The following is a 27,962-nucleotide window of genomic DNA, read 5'->3' as shown; positions in this document are numbered from 1 at the left end:
GTATCAGGGACACTGATATCATCAATTATCGCCTTTTCAATTTCCGTCTATGGCTGTTGCAATTCCACTACAAGTTAGCTTTTTATGACGTCCCTAGCAAAATCGCCATAAGTGTAAATGGAAATGCAGAAACCACAGACATCTGACTCAATATTAGAAATGAAAGGAATGGAGTTTTACGTCTTACTTCACTGAACCATGTGGGCTAATGAAGATGGAGAATGCCATGCAGTGAGCAAAGAGGGAAATTTTGCCAGGACAGCGGCATTAACCAGCTCTTTTTCCATTTCCAACTATCGAGGAATCTTTAACATGCACAGCCTGTGGCACACAGGGCCTCGGTTTATTGTCCCATCCAAACGACTAGACATTTTTCCATGTCAGCCCTTCTTACCTACTGACTCAATATTGGAATGGTTAATATTGATGCTACCAGTGTCCCCATACACATAACAAGTTTTGAAAACATCTTTACAATCCCTTTAAAACTGTTTTGTCTAATATTAATTCCTACAACAAATAATAATAATAATAGTTCACTTCTATGGCGCAAATTACTTTTCAGTTCCTATTGCGCCCTCAATCAATAAATTTCTGTGAATGAAATAATACTCAAGAATCATTATAAGAAAGTTTTTAGGTTTTTCTTGAAGATGTCGATAGATTTTGAAAATCGAAGTTCTGATGGTAAATTGTTCCATAAAACGGGTGCAGAGTAAGAGGAAGCTTGTTTGGTGATTTCGAGGTTAACTGATGGCACACTTATAAACACTGACATGAAGATCTTAATGTGCTTGTTGGACTTGAAAATTCGATCCGTTGTTGAATGTATGTTGGAGATGTTTTGTTTACTAACAACTCAATAAAACAGATAGTGTAGATTCAGTTAAGAAAATCTTTATATATATATATATATATATATTACATAATATCATAATATGAAAAACAATAGAAAAATTTTAATAATGAAAATGTACAAGAGAAGTTACTATTGAAGGCAATAAAAACAATAAATTTACATCAACACTGAGATTTATGTAAAATATGAATAAAAACAAGGGCAACTTCAAGGGAAGATTTCAGAGGGTGTAGATTCTTTAGCTTAAGATAATCTGTACAATTTAAGATAATCTGTACAATTTAAGATAATCTGTACAATTTAAGATAATCTGTATAATTTAAGATAATCTGTACAATTTAAGATAATCTGTATAATTTAAGATAATCTGTACAATTCAAAATAATCTGAATAATTTTTAGGACGCATTCATGGAATGTTTGTTGTACAATAAGACAATGAATCTCAGACTAATTCAATTCAATGAATCCAAAAGATTACACTCAAAATTTACGTTCACGCAACTTGGGAAGGTTATTGTGATAACAAATACTTGAAATTACGAAAGCACAGGCCAAGGTGAAAATTCAGTTACATCAGCGTGATATTTATAAGTGTTGGATGTACACTGAATTCATACCTGACACAGGCAATAAAAGTAGTTGTAACAGCAACATATAATTGAAATTACGAAAGCACAGGCCGAGGTGAAACTTTAGGTAAGAGTGGTAAGGATAATCTCTTTGATGTTACATTTTCGGCAAAGATTATCTGACAACCCTCCGTTATCAATCCTTGATCCCATTATGCCAATTTTTCTGAATGGATATTTTTACAGACACAACAAGCCAGCAATATTCCCAGAATCTGAAAAAAAACATTAAATAACATTAAAATTTTAGAGACTTTCAGTAATCCAGTTATATCCCAATATCATCACTGCACAGGTCATGATTAACTATATTTAGATTTTCAGCCAGTACGGAGGTTCAGTATTAATGAGGTATGCAGAATAGGACAATAGAGATTGTATACAGTCAAACACAGATATAAATAAAGTGCTCATGTTTCAGTCTAATTCAAATTAGACCAAACTTTTTTTTTTATTACATTTAATTTTTAATGTGGCCACTTTAGTCTGGTTAAAAATTGGAACGGTGCAAATTGATGCTCTTAGTGTTTTGAGAAGACTTTTATATCGCTTTAAAGTGAATTGTATTTTATGTGTGTGTGTGTACTACCTCAATGACTGCAATTCCTATAGCAACACCAATCAAAATACCATCATATTCCTTAATAGCATTGGTCACTCCATCCAGACACCCCTGAAAATATTACAGTTCAAAATAACATACTAAAACCTCTTTCACAGACAAGAAATTTAAATGTTCGCTTGTTCCATGCAGAGTTATTTACAACTATTAAGACAAAAAAAACAACTATATTTTACAAGGATAACAACTTAGGTTCACAGGTTCTACCAGCTAGTCCTTGGTCAAACCTCTTGGCAATGATCTTTTCCGGATTATCCATACCCATTTACAGCTGGGTGGACTCTATCGCGCCTACAAGCCAAATTTGATGCATTTTTAGTAAGTCAAGGGCAATAACTCTGAAACTGGTCATCCAATTATTACCAATTTCAAACTTGACCGAGATCTCCTCAATATAAACATGCATACCAAGTTCCATCAAGATCAGATAAAAACTTTAGTCTCTATCACGCCTATGACGGACGGACAGACAGGGGCGTATAATAGTTAAATAAACAAACCTGCAGACTGAAGCAACTGTGAAATTAAATGTTTTTGGAATGATTAAAATACTTACTAATGGTTTTAAAAACTCTCCTGCAACTGTTTGATTAGCTTCTAGTTGACAACGAGTGTTATTTTTGGGCATGGGATCATTTGGGTCTTCATTTTCTAATATACAGCAAGTCAGTGGTACCATCTGTAAATATAAAATCATTCAGTGATATTACTACTTCTAAAGTCATTAATTCAGAAACAAGAAAATATGAAGATGTTAACAAAATATGTCTTGGCAGGCAAGGTAAGAAACGCCAACTGGCAGCTGTCAGAAATGATGTGTCATCAGTAACTAAAATACAAATTTTCTCTTATTAAAGCAGGCGAGGCCATGCTCAGGAGGCTAGAGGTGGCTTTAAGGTCTGATCAATAAACCAACAAGGGTGATGGAAATATGTGTTCATATTTAAATATACTAAAAAAAAATAACAGTGAACTGATGAAGATATGCATCTATATATGATATCAAAAATAATTTCAGTCAAAATAAACCATTTTTTCTTTATATAACATTTTGTGTGTCTAAAAACACACTACGTCACAGGATCAAAATATTTTTCAATTTTGAATTCTCTCAGGAAAAGTGTTTTTTTGGGAGCACAGAAGTTGGATTTTCCTAGAAGCCAGCACCCCTCTTAATTCATTATCAGTTATCTGATTTGTAAACCATATAAATTACCAACCTGGCCCACTCCAAATTTTATATCTTTGTAATCTGTATAATTATGAACACCACAACAATGTAACTGAAAAATTCAACAGCGTTAATGAAATATAACGTCATAAACTCCAACTAATGAAAGTAACAGCGTATGACGATAACGTTGTTTGATGTCACTTAGTAAGACCCGGTATACCGTCTGCTCAGGTATATATTGCGTTAGTGTGGGGCCGGTAAACGGGCCGCTAGGGTTGAAAGGGTTAAGGGTTTTAAGATAACACTTAAACCAAATATTGCAAAAAATTGCAACCTTTAGAATAAGTAGTATGCATATTTCTCTACAATTAGATATTTATTTTGCTAAAATCTGTACAGTACTTTTACCTACCAAAAATCATTATCTCCAGTTGTCACAGACTCGAGTAAAGGTTTTTTAAGCCAACTAAAAACACAGAATGCCCTTAAAACATGGTTTTCCATATATTTTAGTGTCAAATTATGCAAACTATTTGATTAATTTGTGTTTCTAATGAATTATCATGTATTCTTAATCAAATCATTATGTTCTTGTTGCATTTAATGAAGAGTTTTAACCAATCATAAATGTCCATGTATTTACAGTTGAGATAAACAAAAAATACCTTTTGACCTTTCTTGATCGGTCACTCAATGGAATTCTGCTGGTAATTCTCTTCTAATTTATCTAATTATGAATTAATTATGGACATGTGAGACAAACTGATATTTTTCAACGTCATTAGAACACCTCTACTTTCTATTCATTTTCATGTTCATAAATGAAAATAGGGGAACCCATCTTTAAGAACTTACCCAAACTTGAACATAGTCCCAGGGTTGAGTATATTTTGTTCGACCAGGCTTGTAATCATTCTCCAATACACCCAAAAGATTGCTTTCTATTGTGTGTTCCACCTGAGTAACAAAACATTAGTTAACAATAATAAAATCAACAACAAAGCAACATGATGCACAATAATCTTCCATTCGACAGATTTTTTTGGGACATTTACAAGTCATTTTCCATCAATTTTTGATACAAAATCCTTATTTGATGAAAGATTTAAAATGCTACATTTATATTTTCTACAAATATAGTAATCATTTGTTGAATTAATCAGCTTTCACATCCCCAACAAATATTCTTCTGTTTCTCAAATCTAATTTTTGAAAATAAAGGGCTTACATCCTGCCTTTTACGTATTTTAAACAATATTATTACATTTTAACAAATACCAAATAAAAGTGTTTTTTTTATTAAATTTACAGAAGCAATACATCAATAAAAGACTAGTCTGCAATACTTACATCAGTTTTATATAGAGCAGCAAGTATACCAGCAGTTATTTGACCAATAAATATAATAACTAAACAAGCTATGTACTGAAATTAGTAATAAAAGTCTTACTATACAATTTCAAATATTTTCATTGTTAAAGGGACAGTTGCGCCATTTTAGGGGGTTGATTTTTATCTTGAATATATGTCAATAATCTTCAGAAGTACTATAAATGAACGAAAATCGCATAATTCCTTTAAAAATACTTTAAACTAGGAATTTTCCTCTCTATTTCTATATATGTCTTTTCTATATATCACAGAGTATCTTATCTTGACGAGTCGTTATTCTAACATTCAAATGCGGATAATTCTGGACATGGATTTGAAGGCTCAAATTTTGACTGAACACTGTTACTGATAGGTTTAGCTAAAAAAAATTACGTTTCTGAGACTAAAGTATGATAAGTCTAAAAGAATAGCGAAACTGTCCCTTTAAAATAGTGCTCAATACATGTAAATTAATTGTAGAGTGGTATAGAAAGAGCGCTATAATCTTAGTAACAACATGTTTCCTTGATACAGCAATCCAAGAAATATTACTCAAAATCGGCTATATTACATCAAAAATATAATGGTTAAAGAAAATGTAGGTCCTATGCCAATCTGGTTAAACACACAACCATGAAACATTGATCATTGAAGTGATTTTTTAAAAAATCCAAGGCCAAAATTCTATGACTTGGTATTTTGTCAATTTTTTAAAAAATCAGCATAACAGATATGACTGATTGCTAACAGCAGACTAATTTGAAATTGCCTTTTCTCTCAACTGGGATACTGATTTTTTCATATTAATGGTCATTATCCAAACCTGTTCTTGTTTTTTGATATCTAATTCCAGATAAATAAATAGTCTAAAAGTTGATGTTGATTGTTGCTTATGTCATAGTGTTATTGAGAAACAAAGAATGTCTACATACCAAACCAAGTAAAATTCGGCTTTTTTGGATTCCACCACAACATCCAAATACTGACACCAAAAGCATAAATCCACCAAATCCAATCAGAATATAAGCTGCGTTGGCTAGATTGGGATTCTTACTATCTAGATTAACAAGTTCCTGTAGTTGAACAACTGATGGATCAACCCTTAACCAGATACCAACTGCTAGGATGGTTACACCACATACCTGAAATGAAAGGGTTGGCTTCAATTTCTTATGGTTTGTAACTGCAGGCTATTCTTTTATGTCTAGTTCATTATTTTTGTAAGTTTCTGGACATAAATATTTTCTTTGAAAGAATACTTAAGATTATAAAGAGGTTTTCTAAATTTTTAAGGTATTTTCATTCTGTTAGTTTTAGTGGAACCACAGATGTCGGAATGAAACTTGGAATGGTGCAAATTGATGCTATCAGTGTCCCCCATACACATAAAAAGTTTAGAAAACCTCTTTATAATTATTTTAAGTTTGTGGTTTTTTTTTTCAGCACTGTTTAGGTTGGTAATAGCTTAACGTGATGAGGGACAGGAGGTGTGCAACTGTGCTAGTGTTCTTCTTATGCATTAAAACTCAAACTGGATTGAATATAAGCATTCAGCAAGTCTATCAAATATAATATGAGTTTTTATATTGCAACAGTAGGCCTACAAAAGGGTGTGGTGTTAAGATTAACTGTAAAAGGATTTAGGTCAAAATTAAGAATTTTGAATGTTCAATAACAAATATACTTACTGCAAATAAAATGTTAAAGACGATCAACAGCACCCGTGCTGTCTTCCCAGCACACCCCGCCATACAGGATTTAGATTCTGAAATAGCAAAATATTACAGTTTATATACAAAAAGCTATAGGCATGATCTGTGTTTTCATTAATTGAGTGTAGCCTAGGTTTAAGTTATGATCCTGTCTTGAGCAGAAGGTTGAAAGAGATTTTCAGTCTAGAAGTAGAAGGAAAAGTGGAAAGCAAAGCTAGGCTGGTATCAATATGAATAAGCTTACTATTGGTTTTTCTCAAGCTTAAGAATATGTAGGTTCTAGGCCTAGATGTAGTTTTAGTGGGATATTACTCCAAAACTATAGGAATTCAAACTGGTCCCCCATTCCACTTAAAGCTTCACACTGAAGTGTAGTGATAAGCGAAGACAACAGGATACCGGTTTATTACAGAATGGGCATCTTGAACTTGAAGAGCACATTGTCTGTAAGTGTAGGCCTAACCAAGCGCTATCAGTTGGCCCTACATACAAGACAAACTCCAATAGAGTTATAAATCTAGAGAAAAATCATGTGCCTAGAGCCATTAGTGTGTCAAAATTACTGTGACCAAATCATTGAATTCAATTTTCCTCCTGACCTAATTAATAGCCTAATAATAACTTTCCTTAAAGACCATTTTCGTGTTACCATAGGCCTACCAAGTTTTCTGTGACAAATTTTGCCTTTAATAGACCTAACCCTAGCCCTATTTATACAGATCCTAATAATAGACACATATTAGCCTAGCCTTAATTTATGCTATGAAACTAAAGCCACACATTTACAAGAATTAAGAATTATATTCTACGACAGAAAATAAATGTGATAGAATTCGAGTGCCTCTCTACTCGTTTCCTTTAGTTAGGCTTTATATCGACTGATAATTTTGTACTTCAAGGGAGATAACTTCTATAAAAAAATATTTTAAGGGAGACAATTGATTAGACTAAAATCAGGTTTGGTTGAGGGTACTATCCCTTTGGTTTGTGGTCTAGATTTTGATACCATCCTCGTCAAAATACAAAAGACCATGTCGTGAAAGTTGACTATCTTGCAAATTAGGATAGGCCTACTTAATTGCTCCTAAGGGGAACCCCAAAAGTAGAACTCTGAAAAGTTGACCGACAAACAAAAGCACAAAGTAGTCTAGAAATAGAATCAACTTCTTTAAAACAAAATAAGACAGGACCCCGAAGTTAATTGGGCCGAGATGTTAAATTCCCATTTCCACCAGTAATTTTCTATCACAGACAGACCAACACAATCTACAGGGGCTGAAATTGCATGATTGATACTAAATGTTTTAATCATGGGGACCGGACCTACGTTATCACCACCTCATCCAAGATGACTGAGTGTTACTGATTGCTATAAACAGCATCTATGGATCGATATCAGCCAATGAAAATAATAATAATGAGGTCTAAGAAATTACAGACCTCTTTAAACCAGTTGTAAGGAAATATCTCGACGACCTAGTCAAAGAAGATAGGCACTCTCTTTTCTTTTAAAATCGAAAAAATTAGTCTTATATGCTCGCTAAAGTCGTTTTAACTCTTGTGGTGTGTAGACTATCGTAAGCTATTTTTATCGAGCGTATTTCCATAACAAGTATTGACAATGTAGGTTATTCTACCAGATATACCGGTTTTTTGACCTTAATGAACTGTATAGGCTAGACCAAGATTAAACGATTTAAAGGGATTTTAGAGGTTTTCTGACGAAAAAAAAGGGTGTAGGCTAGGCCTATAAGGGACACTAATAGCAACGATTTGCGGTATTCCATTATCCGTAATTCTTTCAATGCTGTTTTAACCATCGCAAAGGTCCTTAGGCCTTTATATATCAACAACAAATGTCTGATAGAAACTTGGAATGGTGCAAATTGATGATATCAGTGTCTCGATAGAAAGTTTAGAAAACCAATGTACAATCCAGTTAAGATAAGCCCATTGTTCATTGAATATTCTACATTAATTTTTCACAATCCGAATACTCATTATTTAATCTCACCTCAAAGGTTATAGTGTCCTAGATTGATTTGGGGTTATATATTTTAATTTTAGGCATCAAAGAAAGCTTGTCAGGCCAGATTATATACACCCACTTGCAGCTTTGTTAGCAGAACAGCAACCATTAGGCCTACAACCGTGAAATACCTTCCTGTAGCTGTGACATGGCCTTTAAAATTGTGAGTAATATATATAGACACAGCTTTATGGAACAACAATCACTGGTTAAAGTTTTATGCAACGTTTCGACGTGTTTCATACATTAACCAGTGATTGTGGTTTCATAAAGCTGTGTCTATACATGGCCTTTAAAGTTGTACTTTTCATTGGAATATTACTGAAACGCAGTTTTACGTAGTCAAGGCGGGGTATTCTCCATTTTATATTGAAATATTAATAACGGAGTCTTATATTTGCTTGAATGGTTCGTTGGTTGATTTCAACAGAGAACCATAAATTATATTTTAAATGCGTCTTTTTAATTTTCCAGAACGAATATAGATGTAACTGGTTTATATATCCATTCTAAAATTTCATCGATCTATTTCTAGTCGTCTGTGCAACAGACTGCATCAAACCCTTGTCCAATTTGTGAGTTATAAAGTGTACACTGTCATATATCATACTCTCTACTTTAATTATAGCTTCATTATATAGAAACCCTAATCACCCTTAACAATATAACGAATTCACTAATTATTTTCCCAATTAACGGAATACTGACATTTGGAAAGCTGACGTAAAAGCTTAATTAGCAATGGCATCAGGTGTTCGAGGAACAAAGCATCCTTATCTAATGCGTATTACATAGCCGATCTGACAAAATAATTAAGGAAACGAATGATCAAATCTATCAACGATTTCAATATACTGATGAACTGATGATAAGTTCCTATTTTAAAGAAGAATTAGGTGCAAAATAGATCGTGAATGAATGAATGTTAGGTGATTTCTTGCCCAATCGTGGGCCCGAACATCATCCGAACTTTAATGGATTAAGCTTGACTACTGGAAAATATGGTTTTAGTACAAGCGTATATTCTTACGGCGGTTACAGGCCCTTCAAACTATCTTGTCGAATCCGGACGAGCGCGACTTTACTGACAACTAACATGCAATCGTAAATATATCTGTTTGATTTGTTTCGTGTTTTTAAAGGTATAAATGTTATTCATGATCTAAAAAGATCATTCTTTAAAGTGTGTTCTGGGGGATTTTGAACCAATAGCACCCAAAGATGTTAGAATGTATGTTAAACAATTATTTAATTTTTAACCGGAACATTTTTTGTTGAATACCAACTGACCCAGAACAGGTACATTGCATAACAATTTCACCAGATCATGTTGACATCTTGACAATGCTATTACGAATTGCGAATTTATATCTTGATTGCAACAGCCATTCTTGCAGTGATTTGATTGGATTGTATGTAAGTGAATATATACCAAATCAGAGTCGTCATTTTAACTTTCAAATACGGGTAAACACATGGATTTAAAGGCTCAAAGCTGCAGTGAACAGTATCAACTGATTCGCTTAGCTAGAAAAAAAATCACGTTTCTGAGTCTAAAGGGTTTGGTCAAATGGAAGACGAACCTGTCCCTTTTAACCTTCGCAATGGAAGTGTGCGACAGTGGAATTATCTTTGTTGAATTTCCCTGTGATGGGATCACTACCTGTTCATTTGTAGCTTTGTATGCAAAATGCTTAAATTCTACTTTATTTCATTTTAGTCAACTTCCCTATGTGTTTAACTGGTCGTTACAAAAGGAAAAAAGTTAAAAACAACCGCACATAATTGAAATTGAATAAAAACCTTTAAAAAATGTGAAACAGGAAGATCTTAGAATGGGAAATTACGCATATTCACAATCTGTCATTTCAAAGCAAATATTCATTTAGCTTTTCCTTGATGCGGAAGTTATCTCTCAAATTAGAGTATCTTGCCTTGGAGAGACTAAATGTATCGCGTATTTCTCCAAAAAGAAAGTAAAGTCTAGATAAAATACGTCGGTCATTCTCGGACAAGATTCATTTTTCATTCCGCACACCATAATAAGTAAATAAATATTAAATGAACTTACTGTATACTAAAATAGTATTGATTTTTGACTAGGTCTGTATTATGTATGTATACTTGTATATAGACCTATAGTCAACTATTTTATAGAGCAGTATGAACTGTTTTGTTCAATATAGTTTTAATGATTAAATGAAACCAAATATCATCAAACAAACAGTGTGATATATCTATATCCCCGTTTGAAATACAAGTTTAATATTCCGGAATATACTGTCCCAATCTCAACATATGTTCCCGAATATCATATTCCATCGCATTTTTCTTAAGTAAATAATATGTCATTTCTTAGCATAGAGTGATTTTTACACTATATATACTATACAATTTTATGCATATAAATATTCAACTAAGGGTTGTCATGCCTATTCGCAGAAATCTGTAGTCGCCCTATTGTTAAGTAAAATATCCACGAAGGAACCTAATTTTACAGACATCATATCCTTGTTCATAACAAAAAGCTTCCAATCTCAAATATGATAAGAGTAGACTATATGCCTATATTGGACATTTCATTAAGCAATTGTTTTCAAAATTTTTTAAAGATCATACAAAGTCGTTATCTTAAGATCATTTTAAAAATTCAAAGAAAGACACTTACGAACCATGATGAATGTTTCTAAACAAATTTACATAGAAATATGATATCCCTCTCAAATAAGATTGTACAATCTAAAGCTGAATTGTCACATTGCCACAGAATAAGACCATTGTCCTATACAATATAAGCACTATGAGTAATATGTTGTCAGCCCACTGCTAAATCAATATGACGTATATTACGCTTTCTGAATTATTGACCTGTTCAAACAGATCCTTCTTAAACAAGTTTTTACACAGGTGGGCTATAAATAGATTCTTTCACCAGGTGATTAACACCCTGCAAAGGTAAGAGATTAAATATACAACGCCTATTACCATTGTTCAATTATAAATGTCCCTATTTCATGGACAGATCATAAGTGATTGGGCAATATGGCTACTTAAACATTATGCTGGCTTTACCAACATTAGATAGTGATGTTTACAGCATTAGGTAGGCCTAATGCGGATTACATCATCAGACTCCACCAGTATTAGATAATATTGACTACATCATCATTAGATGATACTGACTACATCATCATCAGATGATGCTGACTACATCATCATCAAATGATGCTGACATCATCAGATGATGCTGACTACATCATCATCAAATGATGCTGACTACATCAACATTAGGTAAAATTGGCTACATCAACTAAAGATAAAACTGATTACATGATCATCAAATGATGCTGACTACAATAGGTAAAATTGGCTACATCAACTAAAGATAAAACTGACTACATCATCATCAGATAAATGCTAACAACATCATCATTAGATAAGACTACATCATTATTAGGTAACACTGGTTTCATCAACATTAGATAATACTGACTACATCATTATTAGATAAAATTGGTTACATCAACATACTAAGGTAATACTGACTACATCAACATTAGATGTTGCTGACTACACCATCATTAGGTAGTACTGACTACAACATTATTAGGTAGGTAATACTGACTACATCAACATTAGGAAATGCTGACCATACACATTATAGTTCTGATTTCATTAACATTAGGTACTTATATGAGCATCATTTTACATCGACCATAATAATGCCACTCAGTAAATTTCCATAACGCTAGCTAATTCAACATTATACAGTACTGAATAGGCCCATATCAATATTTTTTGTGCTACTTATATCAACTTGCGGAGCTGACAACAGGTGTTGTACCCGAAAGTGTACAGGTAGCCAAAATTGAACGTTTGATTAATAATTAGAGTATTTGCCTCTCCACCGAAACAAAGTTCGGCAAAGTCAAAAATCTAAACGCCTTGAATTTATGAGAACATTATATCATAAAATGACTAGTCTACATGCATTTTTCTCGAATTGTATAAATTAGGGTTAAACTTTACATAAAGCGACTTTTGTCAACATAATTGAACCATTTGTTTACCCTAAAGTAGCCCAATGAAAGAAACGTGAAATAACAATGTTAAGAATAACATTAACTAATGAATGCTAAGTAAGAATTAACAGCTTATATTATATAGAATATAAAGATCAAAACAATTATAACTTACATATATTATTATAGGATACAATAATATCAACCTACATAGGAACATTCCATAAGCTTACTAATAGAGCAAGTCATGTGAAACTGAAATTCATAAATGTTATCAATCGCAACTGACAAATACCTGTACGTCACAATCCGTAAATTAACTCTACCATTTTTAATTCGACTAAAACTCGTATAAAGTTAAAACACCCGAGCCTTGTTTATAGTTAAGATAGCTGTAATTAACACCATTCCAAATTACATGCAACGACACTGGCATAGGTCTATTTCGATTTCCAACTACCAAGGATCTTGAGCATGCACGCTATTTAGCGCAAAGGGGCAGAGCCATTTTTCACTGCATCGCAAGGGGAATCCCAGGTAGTAAAATCCAAATGAATCATCTCCAGCGATACCGTCGAACGATGACTCATTTTGACCAAGTTTTAAAAAAATTTTTTTGTCATCCTAAGGCGAAGTATACCTTTAAAGGAATACTACCTCTTAGAATGAGCATAAAATTTAAGAATTTTAAACTTGGCCAATAAGAGCATATAATATTCATCAGTAGATATACCTAGTGTCATAAATAACATAACAGGACCCTTATATAATCCGATAAATCCAAAAAACTTAGTAAGTATCCATAAATATGCAATTAACTATTGAAAAACACTTAATATTAAGGTAAAACGTTTTTCAATAACTACTTAGTTTTAGGAATTTTCCAATTTTCCAGGGATTCTGTTGTAACTTTATGATACCAGTTTATTTCACTGAAGAATATATACTCATATTGACCATTCTTGAGAACTTAAATTTTATGTTCATTCTAAGACGTATCACTTAAATTTCAAGTACAACTGTCATAACATGAGCAATTTTTGGTAGATAATCAAAACTTTACCAATATCTCCAGGACATGAAGAAGCCCCCTCCAGATATGCTTAGCTTTGCATTTACGGTTGTTAAATAATTCTGGAAATCTTTAGGAATAAAAGCGAAAGATCTGACGATATAAAAATATATACAGAAAAGACATTATAGGACTAACGCTATAACCGAGGATGAACTTTTAGACCAATGGAGAGACCTCCGTGTCACTTCTCAGATTAAAATCCTGTTTTCCTTCCCTCCAAATGAAACAAACAATCAAGGAGGACATCCATACTGTCATAAAATCCAGGACTTTCTATACGGCTTTCATGCATGATGGAAATTAAAAAAACATTCGCCATTTTCGGGTGCTGATTTTAGTCTCTAGAAGTAAATGCAGGAAAATTGCACAATTCCTTCAAAAATACCTTAAACTAAGAATTTCACTTTCTATTTCTATCAAAAAACAGATGAGCCGTCATAACTATTAAATGCGGATAATTGACTCGTGGATTTGAAGGCTTTCGACGGTGAGCTTTTACTGATTAGCTTACAGCTGATCTAAGACTAAAGTACGAATAGTCAAACGAAGACGAACTTTAAGAATGTTCATGATAATGGCCTGAAAGTGACAGCAGTTCTTCCCCTGGCGGTTTGTGAAGAACCGGAAGTCTGGCTAAATGTTCACAGATGGACAGAATTACAATAATACTCGAAGCCCATCCCAAAATTCAAACGCGGACTGTCATACTTTCAAAGAATTGTGATTGTCTAAATTTTGGTTTTCTGTCCGGCAATAAATAAATTAAAGGGACATCTTGTTTTGAAATAGACTTATTGGGCTAATGAAGCAAGCAAGGGACTTCTGCTGGGACTGGAGCCTACTCTTTTTGTGATTCCCAACTGTCAGGGATGCACAGCCTGTTGCTCAAAGGTCTTTTTCCAAATCCGCACAACTAGACTCTTTTTCCATGTTTGCTTCACTCTGCGATCAGATACAGTACTTTCTTTTTTGGTTGATTAAAATTAAGAGGCAGAAACACCAAATGAAGTGAGTTCCCGAACTCCAAAACAGAAAAAGAAAGAAAGAAACAGGGTTATTTTTCTTTAAAATAATCATTAAAATATCACAAAACATTGCTTTATCACAGCGTAATATAACATAAAATATCATATATCAAAAATCACAGTTAGAGAATGTTACACCTATATTATACATAAAAATGAATTCCAAATATCAAAAATAAAAATCTACTCTCTGGCCACATCAAGTTCTAAATCACATTTTGGTTCTCATGTTTGTATGAATTGAAATATTAATCTCCAAATATTGCTGAGAGTCTTAGATTGTCTTTGCTTTGATGCAAATGCCAACCATTGGAAACAAACTTATTTGAAACTATGACTTTATAGAGTGAGATTTTCAGTTCAAACTGTGTGTCATTTTCATATTAGATGAAGTGGGTTCATTTCAAGTGCAAAATTTTCAAAACTTATATATTCATGGACGAAAAGGCATTCTAAGACAATTGGTATGAACTTGAATATTTGTGACATGAAAATTTCAATTTAGAACTCAATGTGGCCAGAGCGTAGGACAGTTTCAGACTAATTTGATATTATATTAGCGGTTTTGACATTGTTTCAACCTTCATATGACATTGACATGATAGTTGTCCACTAAGGTGCCCTTTTACCACAGTGATTACCAGTTGTGTATGGTTGCAAATAATGAAAGTGGCCATGAGTTCCAAACTGACAACTCAGTTGCATGAGAATTACATTCACAACCTATGAACACTATTCTTTTTCGTAACCATAGTCAACTGGTGATCTGCTATGATGTGAATAATTATGGAACTGATCAAGTAGACCATAACCAGAACATTTAAAGTGTAAGTAGAGAGTTTTTGAAAAAGTGAATTAACCATATATGTGCAATTTTACCACAATTGAGTTTGTAAATAAAACACACTCTACATATTCCTGAATTATAACTTTCATCTGATAGTATTTCTGTTTGAAATTTTATTTGTTCTTTTCTTCTTCATCTTTTAAGGAGTCCATAGCTGTAGTCCAATGGTGAAGATCAACAGAGACTTGAAGCTCTAATGGAGGTGGTGGTAGAGTTTCCTCCCCTTCTTCAACTGGAGCAACAGACGGTTTGGCTTTTCCTTTTTTATCATCTTTTCCTTTACTTGTTGCACTCTTTCTTGCATCTAGAATTATAAATGCCTGATTAGAAGAAAGCAAAATATGTAGACCACAACAGGGCAGCAAGTAGAGAGACACGGGAAGTATCTAGATCGCTATGTTGGTCAAATTTGTCAGCTTTCCTTACTTCAGTCTGTGTAGTAAAATGGTGTAAAATTAGTATTACCTTTATCTTTACCTTTATCTTTTCCTGCTTTGGCTGATGTTGGTTTCTTTTTATCTTTTTTATCATCCTTCAATACAACACAGATAATTTGAAAATTCAAAATTTAATAACTAAAAGTGTATTTTCAATGTTTAAGATTTCATCATTCAACTAAGCTGGAATAAGATTATGAAATCCAATGGAACTGAATCAGGTAACTAATTTTTATAAAAAAATCTTTTATGGTAATCTTTCTTAATTCATCTATCGCTTTAGACTTAATGGTTATTAGAAAACCACATTTTTTGTAACGGATGTCCATTTGCAAAGATACAGTGGTGTAACCTATTTTCGTGGATATAAGGATTCAACACCGAATTTTGTCAATGTTAAAAAAACAGAATTTTTTTTTTATGTCTAAGATGTGACCTCAGATATTCTACAAAATAATTAAAATTTGTTTGTTTGGATTTTCTTTATGAATCCTTCACTTTGACCCATATTTCATGAGCAACCAACTCGACAAATGTGGCAGAATGCGTCATCTATTTTCGTGTACAATGTTTGATCTATAAATAAGTCGAGAAAAACACGTTGTATGGATATCGGGTGGTTTAATTAACTTCTTAGTATTTATCTTTAATATCAATTAGTTATAACTAGTGACAATTCCTTCAAAGAACACAATTTAAAAAAAAAAATAGTGACTGACAAAATAAGATACATAGCGTGATTTATTGCTAAAAGTCACTGAAACAAGGTAAAGAATATGGACCACTTTGTGTTCCAAAGAACACGGAATCCGCTAATTGATCACGTGACTTCATTCGTTGGACTACATTCTAGCAGACGATATTTGGAATCCGCTTGGGATTATAAGGAAATTCGGCTGTAAAAAATGGTGACGTTTGGTAATAACTGAAATCCGCCATTTTGTATTTGTCAAAGTATACATTAATACATTTTACCTTGCTTGAAACTACTGAATTCATTCTAATAGATGATATTGTAGAGATAACACATGTTTATCAAAAAAAGCAAATGCAGAGGTCACGCAAGGTTGCACATGTAAATTATTAATCATTTCCGGAAATGCACGAAAAATAGGTTAGCACGAAATTAGGTTACTTGACTGTGATATAAATCATATTCCACAATTGCTCATGAATCCAATTTCCCTGATTGTATTTTTTGCCTCCAGACTGTACCCATCACTGAAAATGGGAAACCTTTTTACATTCTACTAACTGTTAAAAACTCATTATTTTCCTGTTCTATACAATTTTAAGTGATCAAGAATGCAAATGTAATTATGACTATTGAGAAGAACTTGTATAATGATATACAATTCCGGAAATGTTACTTTGAAATTGCATGCCTACCTTCTTGCCATGTTCAGAACTTTTCACTGTGGAAGCTCTTTCTGTATTACCTTTTGTAAATACAGACTGATAGTTAAATTCACCTTCTAAGAATTCATCCAAATTAATATGGAATGTGGCCAGTGTATTCAGCTGAGGGGGCATTCTTTTGAGCTCTACTTCTGGTTCTTTTTTCTTTTTCTTTTTGTCTTCTTTCTCAGGTTTGCCTCCCTAAAATATTACATGAAATGTTCCTTTGAGAAAATCAATCTTTGGACAGTTGCTTTAGTCAAAAAGAGGAAATGTATATCCAGATTGCAGAAATGAGGAATATTAAGTTTTTTCTTCCCTCTGGTTTTAAGGCAACAAAGTCTGGAAATGTTTTTCAAAGAGAAATTCTGAATTGACTCCATTTTCTCCAACCTGTTTCATTGTCAAATGAGGAACCGGGCCATGTATTCTCGATATTAGTGCTAAAATGTCTGAGGTTCTTATCTTTTAGCATTGATTCTAGAATGTCCTAGGCTCTTATCTTTTAGCATTGATTCTAGAATGTCCTAGGTTCTTATCTTTTAGCATTGATTCTAGAATGTCCTAGGTTCTTATCTTTTAGCATTGATTCTAGAATGTCCTAGGTTCTTATCTTGTAACATTGATTCTAGGATGTCCTAGGTTCTTATCTTTTAGCATTGATTCTAGGATGTCCTAGGTTCTTATCTTTTAGCATTGATTCTGGAATGTCCTAGGTTCTTATCTTGTAACATTGATTCTAGAATGTCCTAGGTTCTTATCTTGTAACATTGATTCTAGGATGTCCTAGGTTCTTATCTTTTAGCATTGATTCTAGGATGTCCTAGGTTCTTATCTTTTAACATTGATTCTAGAATGTCCTAGGTTCTTATCTTTTAGCATTGATTCAAGGATGTCCTAGATTCTTATCTTTTAGCACTGATTCTAGGATGTCCTAGGTTCTTATCATTTAGCATTGATTCTAGGATGTCCTAGGTTCTTATCTTCTAACATTGATCCTAGGATGTCCTAGCACTAAGATCGTTTCGAGAATACGTGGCCAGGCTTACAACAAGGTCCTGATTATCTACACCCATCTGCAACTGGGCCGATTAGAAAAAAAGTAAGAGTAGCTGAAAAGAAAAAAGATTATAGTGAGGACTGAAACTGTGCCACTAACCTTGGCCTTTTTATCACCTTTACCTGTAGCATTTTTATCATTTTTTCTGCTACTAGCTGGTGTACTGGAGCCAGTATCTTCTTCTTGTGGATAACACAATACCTGACAGAGATTATGTATATAAAATGTTTGAAAGAGTTGACACAACAACAAAATTGTGCACTACACGAATATATGGGTATGTCAATTCAAAAGCATAGCACATCAACCAGGGAAATGTACAGTTATTTAAGCTTTATTATTATACAGACATGACAGTTATAATGTTTACTATATATTTGCTATACAAGCTGTTTTAGACAGTTATAGCATCCATGTTAACATACTGACAGTGATAAAAAGGGACATTCCGCTATTTTGTGGGTTGAAACATGTCCCTTAACGTATCTGAAAGATTAACTAAAAAATTTCAGCCATTAATTTTTTTAACACCAAAACATTACGTAAAATTAAGTTTATTAAGCTTTTTAGAAGCTGTTAGAAAACTACTGTATGCATTTTAATAAACGCTTAATTTTAGATTTTTTTAATTAAACCTTTTGAAATAAATTCAGTTTGATCAAGTAGATACATAGATATAAATAGCATACTATAGAAATATCAATATAATTTAAGACGTTTTTGATAATGAAAATGAATTACAAAAAAAGTGTAATGCCCCTTTTAACTGGTGTTGTTTTTGATGAATTACTAGATCCTGATTTAGGATTAAAGGGATCCTCCCACCACAGTGATTACCAGTTGTGCATGGTTGTAAATAATGTAACTCAGTTGCATGAGAGTTGCAATTAAATTTTCTGACCGCTATTTTTATTCTAGTGATCACTATAGTGTGAGGGCACATTTAATTCTTGAAAAGTATTTGAGAAAGTTGAAATTTAACTCTATCAGAAGGTACAAAAACATCTAAAAACACTTAATCATTAAGGCAAAATCTGTTTTCATGAAGGTCCATTTTATGCAGAAATTTTTAAAAAACACTCACAAAAATACTGTGTCCAAATCTAAGACTTAAAAACTACATACCACTTGTTCAATGATAGAAAAATCCATGCCTTGTTGAAAGAAATCTCTGAGAGCAATGAGATTATCTCTTATAAAACTCTGTGACCAGTTGACCTCTAGTTCTTCTGCCCAAGGTAATTTATCTGTACATATTGGAGCTAGTTTTATTGGTTTAGATAATTCATCTTCTGTTACACCAACATCTTCAACTCCTTAAAATTAAGTATTTTATTACAGTTCAAAACAAAACAGTTTTTATTTTTTTTTAAATTTGGAACTTTTCAGAACAAATTCTGACATTAATTTTGTATTCAATAAGATAGATGTTGATTAGTCACTCAGATCTTTAATCAAAATGGTAGAAAGAAAAAAATAGCTTGTAAATTTGAGTTTCTTTAACTGCTGTTTCAGTAATTCATTTTTATTTATTTGTAGAGGATATTTCGTTTTCCATTTTGAAAAGAGATACAGAAATCTTATGGCAAATTTTCTGGTAAAGCAGAAAAATTCAATGTCTATAAAAGCTTAAAGGGATTGTAAAGAGGTTTTCTAAATTTTATATGCGTATCGTGGACACTGATAGCATCAATTTGCACCATTCCAATTCTCAATCCGGTGTTTGTGGTTCCTGCAACTCCACTTAAACTAAGTGTTTCACCCCTGCAAAATTTGCTTGTATCACATAAGACATTTGCGGAGGTGATGTCATAAAACACTTACTTTAAGTAAAATTATTATAACCACAGACGTCTGATTGAAAATTGGAATGGTGCAAATCATTGTCCCTGATACACATACAAAATTTAGAAAACCTCTTTACAATCCATTTAAAACAGACATATTAGCTTTAAGCTTACTAAATAATGACTTGAAGGTAAATAGTCTTACCAGTGTACTCTCTAGCAGTTTCTAGATTCTTTAGATCAGGCTGACTATTAAAATAAACATTCTTTTCCATTAATTTATCTTTATCATCATCCATCTGTTCACTACCAATAACATCAGAGTGCTAGAAATAAACATATAAAACCTTACTCAAGGCAGCTTCTGTATCCTAGGGTACAAATCTTACCCAGATTCTTCATTCTGAAGGGACAAATTTCACTTTAGACCGTGGGGTCAAAGAAGATATGTTTGCTATCACTTTTAAATAAAAAGTTAATTTGACTTAAGTTTATACATATATCATTATGATTTATGATATACAATAACAAAATATTTTTCTGTTAAATACAACAATTGTAGATATAGAAATATTAAAACAGAACCTGAAACATGCTGTTACTCAAGAGTTTCATACTGTCGATCTACAGTCAAAACTGACCCTTTTCAGCCCGCAACCGTACTGAAATATTTCTTGTTCTGGTGTCCACACTTGATACAAGTCTGGACTGTTTGTTTAAGATGTGAGTCACACTTTGTTCAGACAACTCAGTCAATATATTGTAACAAATTAGACTACCTACCATTATAGAAGTATCATCAGCATGTCTTGGTGATTCTAACTGTATAGACATATCTGTTAGAGCATCATCCTGTGGTATGAGACAAATATGAGACTTGCCACTACTGTCTTCAAGGAATTCAAACTGAATATAATAACGTCTCTCTATAATAGGATATTCTGGTTGTTCTTCTGGATTCTATATAGTAAAAGGGAGATAATTCAAATGAAAGAATTCTATATTCAAAACCAACCTGATAACAAAAAAGCATTGGAACGTCACCATTGTTACAACAACACTCCATTATCAATAATTAGATTAGATTGTGGTTCACTTTATCAAAATAGCTATGTATTTAGCTACTGAATTATAACCAATTGAAATCAAATTCTATCAGCTGGCAAAGTCAAACAATAATATCTTACCTTTAATTCCTCTGGTACAGGTAAACCTTTAAGATAGGATACTGACAATGTTAACTTAGCTTCATCTAATATATACTCTACAAAGACAACCGTGCTATAAAAGTACATTGCATGTCATGGGTAAATGAGTTTTTGTGAGGATCAATTTTGCTATTTATTAACATTTGATAGAAGTAAAATCAAAATGAAATGAAATGAATGGAGTTTTACGTCCTACTTTTCTGCACCATGTGGGCTAATGAAGACGGACAACGCCATGCAGGGTCAAATGAGGGAAGTTTTGCCACGACAGCGGCATAAGCCTGCTCTTTTCAATTTCTAACTATCGGGGGATCTTTAACATGCACAGCCTGTAGCACACAGAGCCTCGGTAAAATCAAGCACAACTATCTTATCATTGGTGTTTATAATGATAATCGAAAGAAATGTATATGGACTTGAAAGGCTTGGAAAATACAAAAAACTCAAATAAATGAAAATAAGGAAATCCATCTTTAAAATCAAAAGAACAATTTATTGAGAGATGATTATTAGTGATCTAATTACTTGCTAGTTATAAATAAAACACATACCTCTTCTTCGTGCCAGACCTTTAAAATGATGTTTTTCATCAGCAGAAATCATCAGATCATCTAATATATATAATTTTCTTAAACTGTCAATAATATAACCTCTATAACCTGGTATAAACTACAATATAACAAAAATAAAAAAAAAACATGAGTTTTAAGTAAGAAAGAAAGAACTATATTTTACAAGGATAAAAACTTAGGTTCACAGTTAAAGATTCTTTCTACCAGCTGGTCCTTGGCCTAACCTCTTGGCATTGATCTTTTCCGGTTTATCCATCCCCATTTACAGCTGAGTGGATTGGAATTATGAGTGAAGATGACTTAGGCTATTCAAGGTTGTCCGACTATCAAACGCCGAGGGAGGATTGAACCCAAAGCGGCCATTTGCCCGGCGTAACCAAGCAAATGACGTCATGTTAAGAACCAACGCTCTAACCGACTGTGCTATAAAACTTCCCCTTATAGCTACACTCGGTGAAATAACTGGATGATGTCGGCGTTCACTTTTCACTTAATATATGTTCTTCTCTTGAGATCTTGGCCAGTGCTTTTATAGGAGAGAGGGGAGTATCTTCTATAAACCCCAATCAATTCTAAAATTTGATGATTTTTTGTGTCAAAAATAAACACTAGTGCATATGTCTAAATTAGAATTAATTTCCTGGAAGTGCTCAAATGCTTACTGACTATTACTATTCTGATATTCTTAGTAGAAATATTTGTATATTTCTGTATTTTTCACATTGTTTTCAAATTTATTGAAAAAATACTGACTGTTACCTAGTTTTTTTTTTGTTACAGTAACTTAATAAATCTTTTTGATATTATACCAACATAAAATTATGAGTTATAACAGATAATTTTATAATCAAAAGTTTACCAGCTGCACATTCGTAAAATTGTCAACTTAAACAAATATCTTGTAACTACATGTAGTTTAGGCCATACAATATGACATCTGTGACAATAGAAGCCATTGCCTAGAATTTTACTTAAGTATAATCTTCCTCAAAAAGTATGAACTTACAGATAACGGGTTTCCTTGTAAAATTAAATTTCGTAATTTTGGTAACGTTCCTAATTTTCTGACAACATCTAATAAATCAGTTAAATTATTATTGCATAAATCTAGGGACAATAAAGCTGGCCTGAAATAAAAAGCATACTAATTACAAGGTCTTAGAATGAACATAAAATTTAAGAATTTTAAACTTGGTCAATAAGAGCATATATTCATCAGTAGATATACCTGGTGTCATAAATAACATAACAGGATCCTTATATAATCTGATAAATCCAAAAAAATAAGAAATTATTCATAAATATGCAATTAACTATTAAAAAGTTTAGAGGTATAAAATGCAACCTTTTAGTGTTATCATCTGATCATTTCCCTTATTGGTATCTCTTTTCATAATGAAAATCAAAAGTTGGGTTTGCCATCATTTCAAATTAAAACATAGAAAGCAAACTAACTTTTTTTTGTGTAGGTCTGTAACAAGGTCTGAAAAATTAAAGCTTTTTGGACTCTTTTGTAGGCAGGTTATACATTTAGATATACATGGCAAGAGGAATAATAAAATGACAATAACCTTTAAACAATTGAGAGCTTTTCAAAAAGTGTCCTATTGATTTTAACAAAAAACAATGTAACCAACTTACCAATAATCTCCTGTGATATAATCACCAATATAAGATACTCTATTAAAACCTAAACCAAGATGTGAGAGATTTGGTGGCGGCTTGATACATAATGATGATAAATCACGAATTTCATTGGCACATAGTTCTAAAACCTACAATAGAAAACATAAAGGGTTAAAATAGCAAAATTTTATATAATATAGAATATTAACTGCAAAGGAAATTCAGCCTCTGCAAGATCAACACGCCTTTTGTATATTGTAAGATTAATATTTGAATACCCATTTTTGGTCCTGATGAGGACTGTATATCTAATACGCAGAGGCTTTATTTGAGATCTTGTCAAATAATTGATTCGAGATTGATAAAAATTAGTATCTGGAACAACCTGTAAAGAGTTCACTCCCCTTTCTGACTATCTTAAAAGAGTGGCCATAGGTAAAAAAAAATTAGAAATAATATAGACAAGGCAAGTTAACATACACTCACAAAGTAGAAGTTAAGACATGATATTGTATTTCACCAAAACGTTGTTTAATTATAACTTGTGTTACCGGTATCTAACTTTAATATACCAAGTTTCATCCAAATTTAATGAAAGCTGTAGCTTCTATGATGCTTTCTATATACAACCACATAGATTATCATGTGGGCGTATAAAACTTACCTTTAATGATACTGGTAGATTTCTTGAATTGATAGATGTGATCAAATTAGCACTCAATGTTAAGTTTTCTAAATTTCTCAACTCTAGTAATAGATCATCAACTTCTGTAACCTAGAGGAGAAAAAAAAGAATAAAAGTACTTATCTGAAAACTATTGCAGTGCTTTTAGATAATATCCCATATTAATGACCCATATTTGACAGTAACTAATTCACTCTCAATCATTAAATCTGACTGATATCTCATTAATATTCCCTCTAAAGTCTAAATTTCATGACCTATTGATGTATTAGGAATTCAAGAAATCGGCTTTAATATCAAGGGAATTTGATCATTTTGAGTAAACTTACATTGTCCGCAAATTATTCCCTTTTTTTTTATGTGGTATGAATTCATGCAATATTTGTCATTTCATAAAGTATGTTACACCTGACTGTTACTGAACATAGAATCCAGTGTCAAAAAAATTTCTATAAAGTCGTGCACAAATCCTAAATATATTTTACTTACATTTTTATCAACAATTCGTAACGTCTTGAAATGATTCAAAACAAATCTATCATCTATTAACCATGGAGATTTGACAGCTATTTCACGTAATGTTTTAGCTTCTTCACTCCAACTGTAATCTAAATGCCATGGTGAAAATTTGGAGTTCACATACTCTTGTAACGACTCAGTTTTCTCTGTTTCTGCTCCATAGTCTGCAAAATCAATGAGAAGAAATTATTGAAGACATTCTTGTTACATTAAGCTGAATTTTTCTTGCCTAATTTATTTTATACCAGGTATAGAGCATTCTGTAATGGTTCAGAAAAGTTCACCTACATTATATGAATGAAACATAACTGAATTACAAAATAGTCATAACAGTCACTAAGGACTAATGACACTTTTTATGATTTTGAAAGCAAATAGCCAAGAGCCTCAGCAGATGAGCTGTAGAACAGTTAGTAAGACTGTAAGAACTTTGACATCATGTGTTTTGTTATGTCCAACCCAAGTTGGTCATGCAATGTCAATCAGGATGTCAAAATCTGGTGACCTAATGAATCATCTTCTTCATTATTCCAGATAACCCAGCTTTAAATGTGTATGGATTATCTGAGAAATATCAACGTAAAAGAGTTTCACCAAAGACCAGTGGTGTTATCCTTGTGAAAAATTTTTTTGTCTTTTCATTTCAAATACAACTGGACAACTATATACTGGACAAGAAAATAGCGAGTAGTAAGCTTACTTGTCTACTTCATTGCATATTCTGTTTGAATCCCAAATATTTTACATATGATGCTGAAGGTCATAATTAATTGTGCTTGGTACAATGGCAATTTTCAGTAGTCAGAATCGACAGGTGCTAGATTTTTTCAAATTTAACATTTCAAAAAATACTGCCAAAAATTGTTATTTGACATTATTTATCCAAAAACTTCATAGAAAAAAAAAAAAATTAAAAACACTGTTATGAAACCTTTTAATGTAACAGTGAAGTAGTTTTCAATATCTTCTCGATTTTTTTCTACTTTGACTGATGACACCAGTACTGGTTGTGTCTTCGTTCTCTGAAATATTAATATAAATCAGCTTTGACATAATATTTCACAGCATCAATTTTTGACAAAAATGTCAATGTTTTCACACTTGCAAAAAGCTTGAAGATTCCATTAGAGTAGAATCTACCAAGAGTATTTACAGGTACTAGAATATTATTCCTTTGACCAATGATACTTAAGTCTCAGAAACTAGAATATTTGAGCCTTCAAATCTGTGTGTGTCCAGAATTATCTGAGTTTGAATGTTAAAATTCATAGTTTGAAGTATTTTTGAGTTTCGTACATGTCTTGTACTTATGAAGACTATAACTTTTACATATTTTCTAGATTCAAATCAACCCCCCAAAATGGCACAACTGTCCTGTGATCATCAAAACTGTAAAGTATGCTAAAACAGCCTTTTATAAGTTATAATAGAAGACAGGACAATTCATAACAGCTCTTACTTTACGGACATCACCGATAATTGAGGTTCTTGAAACAAACATTTTGCATAGGCAATCAGTTCAAAGCCAGATTTTCAATTTTTCATCCGACTTATTTTTTTGGTAGATTGGAGTGAAACCTGAACTTTACTTTGTGTGTACTTTAGTTTGGTATTTTCCTTCCTTAAGATTTTTTTAAGTAACACCTCACACAACAGAGCAAAAACTTGCTACCATATATAAAATATAAGCTTAGGATTAGATAAATGTATGAAACAACTCCAAAATAATACTTAGAGTCTTAGAATGGTTTTGGGTTGAAGGAAATGTAAACAGAAAAAAATAATTACATGACAATATGAATTTAGGAGGGGGAAATTTTCTGTCCTAAATGAGTGATTTTATGAGAAACTTTATGGATGTAAAATTGGACCTCAACTCGAACTTCTCAAGACACTCCACAAATTGGACATTTTAATATTTGTTAAATGATATCAAAATATTTTCAACTCATTGTGGTCTAAGACTGGGAAGAGAAGTGGAAGTGGGCTAGTAGTAGTAGTGAAATGGCAAGAAATAGTTGAACATTGATGAAGAACCTTCTTACCCATGATCCCCCACCACATGGAAATTCTTTGAGACACAAAGTTTTCAGTTGCGTTTCGAACGCCGAGGAAGCAGAGATAGTGTTTACTGTGGTCATTCTCAGAAAACATGCGACAAATAACTAAAATTTCACGACCAGAAGCTTGTTTAGTTTTTTGGCAGCCATTTTGACGCTAAATGGTGCATTTTGGGATATATCTGCTACTAGGCTTGACAAAAAATAAATAATATTCAGATGTAACCAAAACGAATCAACTCTTTAAGTCTGTAGTAAGAATATAACTTGATTCAAATCCAATAATATTGTAAAGTACGTAGCTCAAATTGAAATATTTCTGAGATGTGATATAAAACTAACTCGTGTTTTGGTAAAAAAAACCCGCCCAAAATCTCTTTCGTTTCACATCCGAGATAATTCCGCAAAACAAGTTAATAAAATGGCAGCAAGAAAAATGAAAATTAATGACCTGTGAGAATTTTCAACACCTTCAGGTATTATTGACATGATGTCAAGAGTTCAATCATGGGTGTCCTGTCTCTAAACGGATTTGTAGAGTTTTTTTCTGCTCCACAAATTGTGTTATTATTGTGTTATACTGTTATGTGTCATCGTCTTCGTCTTCACTAATTTTTACAGACACAGTAATGAGTACACGTTTACAAATATAATCAATTATAGATCTAGTCTAAGCAAATCAAAAAGGTTTCTTGAATTTTTTCGATATTTCTTAAGACTTGAAATAGTACTGCTAGTATTAGAATGTATTTGGGTTGATGAAAATATAATCTTTTGTTTGTAAGTTTACTTTGAAAAGAAACACATTTCTCTCCTAGAAATTTCAAATCAACTCAGCAAAGTCACAAATTTTGGCTGAAAATTGTCTTGTGTAAAAACAAATTTTGAAGACACAATGTCAATGTGTGCTTAATGTTTATTGATTATAATGAGGAATATCATGCGTTATTGAATTTCGTCAAACTTTACACGTAGAACACACACATTTTTTTCTAGGACATTTTTTTTGGAAAAAAAAAAACTTGCAAAAACTTCAACCAGAAAAAACTATGCAATAAAAATAAAAATCAAGATTAAAATTATGCACATTTTAAGATTTAAGCTATAGAAATCGGAATACTTATATTAGGGTTCTTATCACATAAAAAAGACCTGAGAAATTTGGTATCTTTTCAAAGCGATAAGGGTACATAATATCCTCACAAAATCAATAAAAATTATTCTATAATTTCATTTCATTTTA

At 32.4% G+C, this 27,962-nt stretch overlaps 2 protein-coding genes across 2 annotated transcripts; both read right to left on the bottom strand.

The window, feature by feature from the left end:
- Positions 1-881: 881 nt before the first annotated feature.
- Positions 882-11,207, bottom strand: LOTGIDRAFT_237549 (hypothetical protein). Its single transcript, XM_009046971.1, has 9 exons — positions 11,067-11,207; positions 6,346-6,422; positions 5,590-5,799; positions 4,637-4,711; positions 4,142-4,243; positions 3,333-3,395; positions 2,669-2,791; positions 2,080-2,163; positions 882-1,705 (listed from the first exon to the last, which is right to left on the bottom strand). The coding sequence occupies exons 1-9, from the start codon at positions 11,071-11,073 to the stop codon at positions 1,643-1,645; spliced, it is 804 nt and encodes a 267-aa protein (XP_009045219.1). The 5' UTR covers positions 11,074-11,207; the 3' UTR covers positions 882-1,642.
- A 3,334-nt stretch (positions 11,208-14,541) lies between these two features.
- LOTGIDRAFT_237548 (hypothetical protein) lies at positions 14,542-26,856 on the bottom strand. Its single transcript, XM_009046970.1, has 15 exons — positions 26,705-26,856; positions 25,591-25,681; positions 24,630-24,823; positions 24,120-24,230; positions 23,471-23,604; positions 22,836-22,956; positions 21,809-21,926; positions 21,237-21,313; positions 20,833-21,009; positions 20,255-20,375; positions 19,388-19,578; positions 18,362-18,463; positions 17,194-17,403; positions 15,845-15,899; positions 14,542-15,671 (listed from the first exon to the last, which is right to left on the bottom strand). Exons 1-15 carry the CDS (start codon positions 26,798-26,800, stop codon positions 15,481-15,483), a joined length of 1,989 nt encoding a protein of 662 aa, XP_009045218.1. The 5' UTR covers positions 26,801-26,856; the 3' UTR covers positions 14,542-15,480.
- Positions 26,857-27,962: the final 1,106 nt, after the last annotated feature.

The sequence above is a fragment of the Lottia gigantea genome (genome assembly GCF_000327385.1).
Source record: "Lottia gigantea unplaced genomic scaffold LOTGIsca_109, whole genome shotgun sequence".
In the NCBI taxonomy this organism is placed as follows: Eukaryota; Metazoa; Mollusca; class Gastropoda; family Lottiidae; genus Lottia; species Lottia gigantea.
Note: the sequence above shows the minus strand (reverse complement) of the source record. Positions and strands in the feature narration are given on the sequence as shown.

Bases quoted from the DNA above. Each gene is read 5' to 3' on its own strand.
- LOTGIDRAFT_237549 (XM_009046971.1), bottom strand. The intron at 4,712-5,589 runs GTATGTAGACAT...TACTAATTTCAG, and splicing joins GCCGAATTTTACTTGGTTTG to TACATAGCTTGTTTAGTTAT. The intron at 2,164-2,668 runs GTAAGTATTTTA...TAATATTTTCAG, and splicing joins GAGAGTTTTTAAAACCATTA to GGGTGTCTGGATGGAGTGAC.
- LOTGIDRAFT_237548 (XM_009046970.1), bottom strand. From the start codon at position 26,800: ATGACCACAGTAAACACTATCTCTGCTTCCTCGGCGTTCGAAACGCAA. The intron at 17,404-18,361 runs GTTAGTGGCACA...GTAATATTTTAG, and splicing joins AAGGTGATAAAAAGGCCAAG to GGAGGCAAACCTGAGAAAGA. The intron at 15,672-15,844 runs GTAAAGATAAAG...TTATAATTCTAG, and splicing joins CAAAGCAGGAAAAGATAAAG to ATGCAAGAAAGAGTGCAACA.